The sequence below is a fragment of the Nannobrachium achirus genome (assembly GCF_963921795.1).
Source record: "Nannobrachium achirus genome assembly, chromosome: 10".
Classification (NCBI taxonomy): domain Eukaryota; kingdom Metazoa; phylum Chordata; class Actinopteri; order Myctophiformes; family Myctophidae; genus Nannobrachium; species Nannobrachium achirus.
Window position 1 is genome coordinate 15,440,961 of NC_137819.1, and position 1,710 is coordinate 15,442,670.

Here is a 1,710-nt window from a genome sequence, read left to right on the forward strand (position 1 = left end):
TAGCTATGTCTGACATCATGTGTCTCCATATTTGGGCATGACATCATGGAGCTCCATATTTGGGCATGACATGACATGGAGCTGGCTGACTCAACGTGACCTCATCATGATGTCAAGAGTAAACACAGCTAGGCGGTACAAAAGCAAAGCATTCTCCGTTAGATATTCAGATCTTTAGACCTTATAAGGTCTTATAATCGAATACAAAATAGTGTTTAATAAAGTGTAAAGTCTATAATAACTTTGACTTGGAAAATGGTGTTCCTGACGTTATCATGTTGGATCCGAAGCCGTGGACCTGATAGATACTGGAAGGTTCAAGATCTTCTCAAACACGCGCGGCATTTCAGAGGCAGAAAGAATCGCTGCTACACTTTGGCCATAAAAGCCGTACGAAGGGCTTTCGTCTACGCCACCAAAGCTAGAAAGCAAAAGAAGCGTAACATGCGAACGTTGTGGATCACTCGCATCGCAGCTGCATCACGAGAGCATGGCATGAAGTACCCAGCCCTCATGCACAACATTATAAAGACCGGCGTTCAAGTCAATCGCCGTGTTCTCAGTGATCTCGCCATCACCGAACCTCGGTCCTTTCTCTCGCTGACGAAGCTGGCACAGGCGCGGCGAGAGGAAGGATTCCGTGCAGCTTTGGCCGGCGGCTCAGAACCACCTGGTGTCTTCTCTCGTATTGTTTTTCAACAGTAACAAGCGTGCCTTTTTTAATTTTTATCCCACAATTTTGTAACCCATTTTTCACCCAGTGCCAATTGCCTATGCTGTAATTCTGGGCGCTGCTCTACCTCTGCCAACCTGGGGAGGGCCCCGAACTGAGCTCATGCTTCCTTCAGTGCATGAGGAGTGAACAAGCCACTTCTTATCACCTAGCAGGGGGAGGGGCTTCCCCGGTTGGACATAACGCGTGGAACCATTCCATTCCCCTCCATCAGGTGCCCCGACTGACTAGGCGGAGGCATTATAGAGACCAGGATTAACCTATTCAGCAGTAGAAGATAGGCCCTACAGGCTGACTTGATGAACACGTTGGGTTAAATGGAGGCTTTCAAAAAGGAATCTGGTGTTCCAGGAGTACCTACCCCACCTTGCCCAAGTGCCCCTGTCCAGCCGCTCCCTTCCAGGAGGTCACAAAGTGCCTTGAGGGTTGTCATCTCAATATGAAGCCCACCAAACATCACAATAACGTGTTCTTCACCTTGATTTTATCTTGTTTATTATTGTGATGTTTTATCTGCTTATTGTAAGTCGCCTTGGATTAAAAGCGGCTGCTAAATACCCAAACTGTAAACTGTAAACTGAGTTACTGGCCGGCTCCACTGGATTTGTTTTGACACTGTGCACAGACTGGTTGATCCACAGTCATGATGGGTACCTGGCCAGGGTTCAGAATCTCCACCGCCTGCTTTACCACATCCATGGAGTGACTAATCATGGCGACAGATTTGGCTTGGTCACAGAAGAGGCAAAGTAGGGAAGTGAGCGTGATACTGTTCTCTTGTATTGGTAGTTATAGCCCACTCAGAGTGCATTTGTAGCATCAGCCCATGCTGACCATTGTAGACAAGCTTTTTAACGTGAGAATTGCACAGGTGTGTCATGCGAATTGTCATGCGTTTTGTAGCGACGGAATAAAAAATAGACTCTGCACAAAGGCGAAAGATAACAGAGCTTTAATGCAGCATTCGACTACCCGGC

General features: G+C 47.3%; 1 protein-coding gene across 1 annotated transcript; it reads left to right on the forward strand.

The window, feature by feature from the left end:
* Positions 1 to 255: 255 nt before the first annotated feature.
* On the forward strand, positions 256 to 705 carry LOC308292502 (large ribosomal subunit protein bL20m-like; the record flags this gene model as incomplete). Its single annotated transcript, XM_080734847.1, has 1 exon — positions 256 to 705. The coding sequence occupies one exon, from the start codon at positions 256 to 258 to the stop codon at positions 703 to 705; it is 450 nt and encodes a 149-aa protein (XP_080590973.1).
* Positions 706 to 1,710: the final 1,005 nt, after the last annotated feature.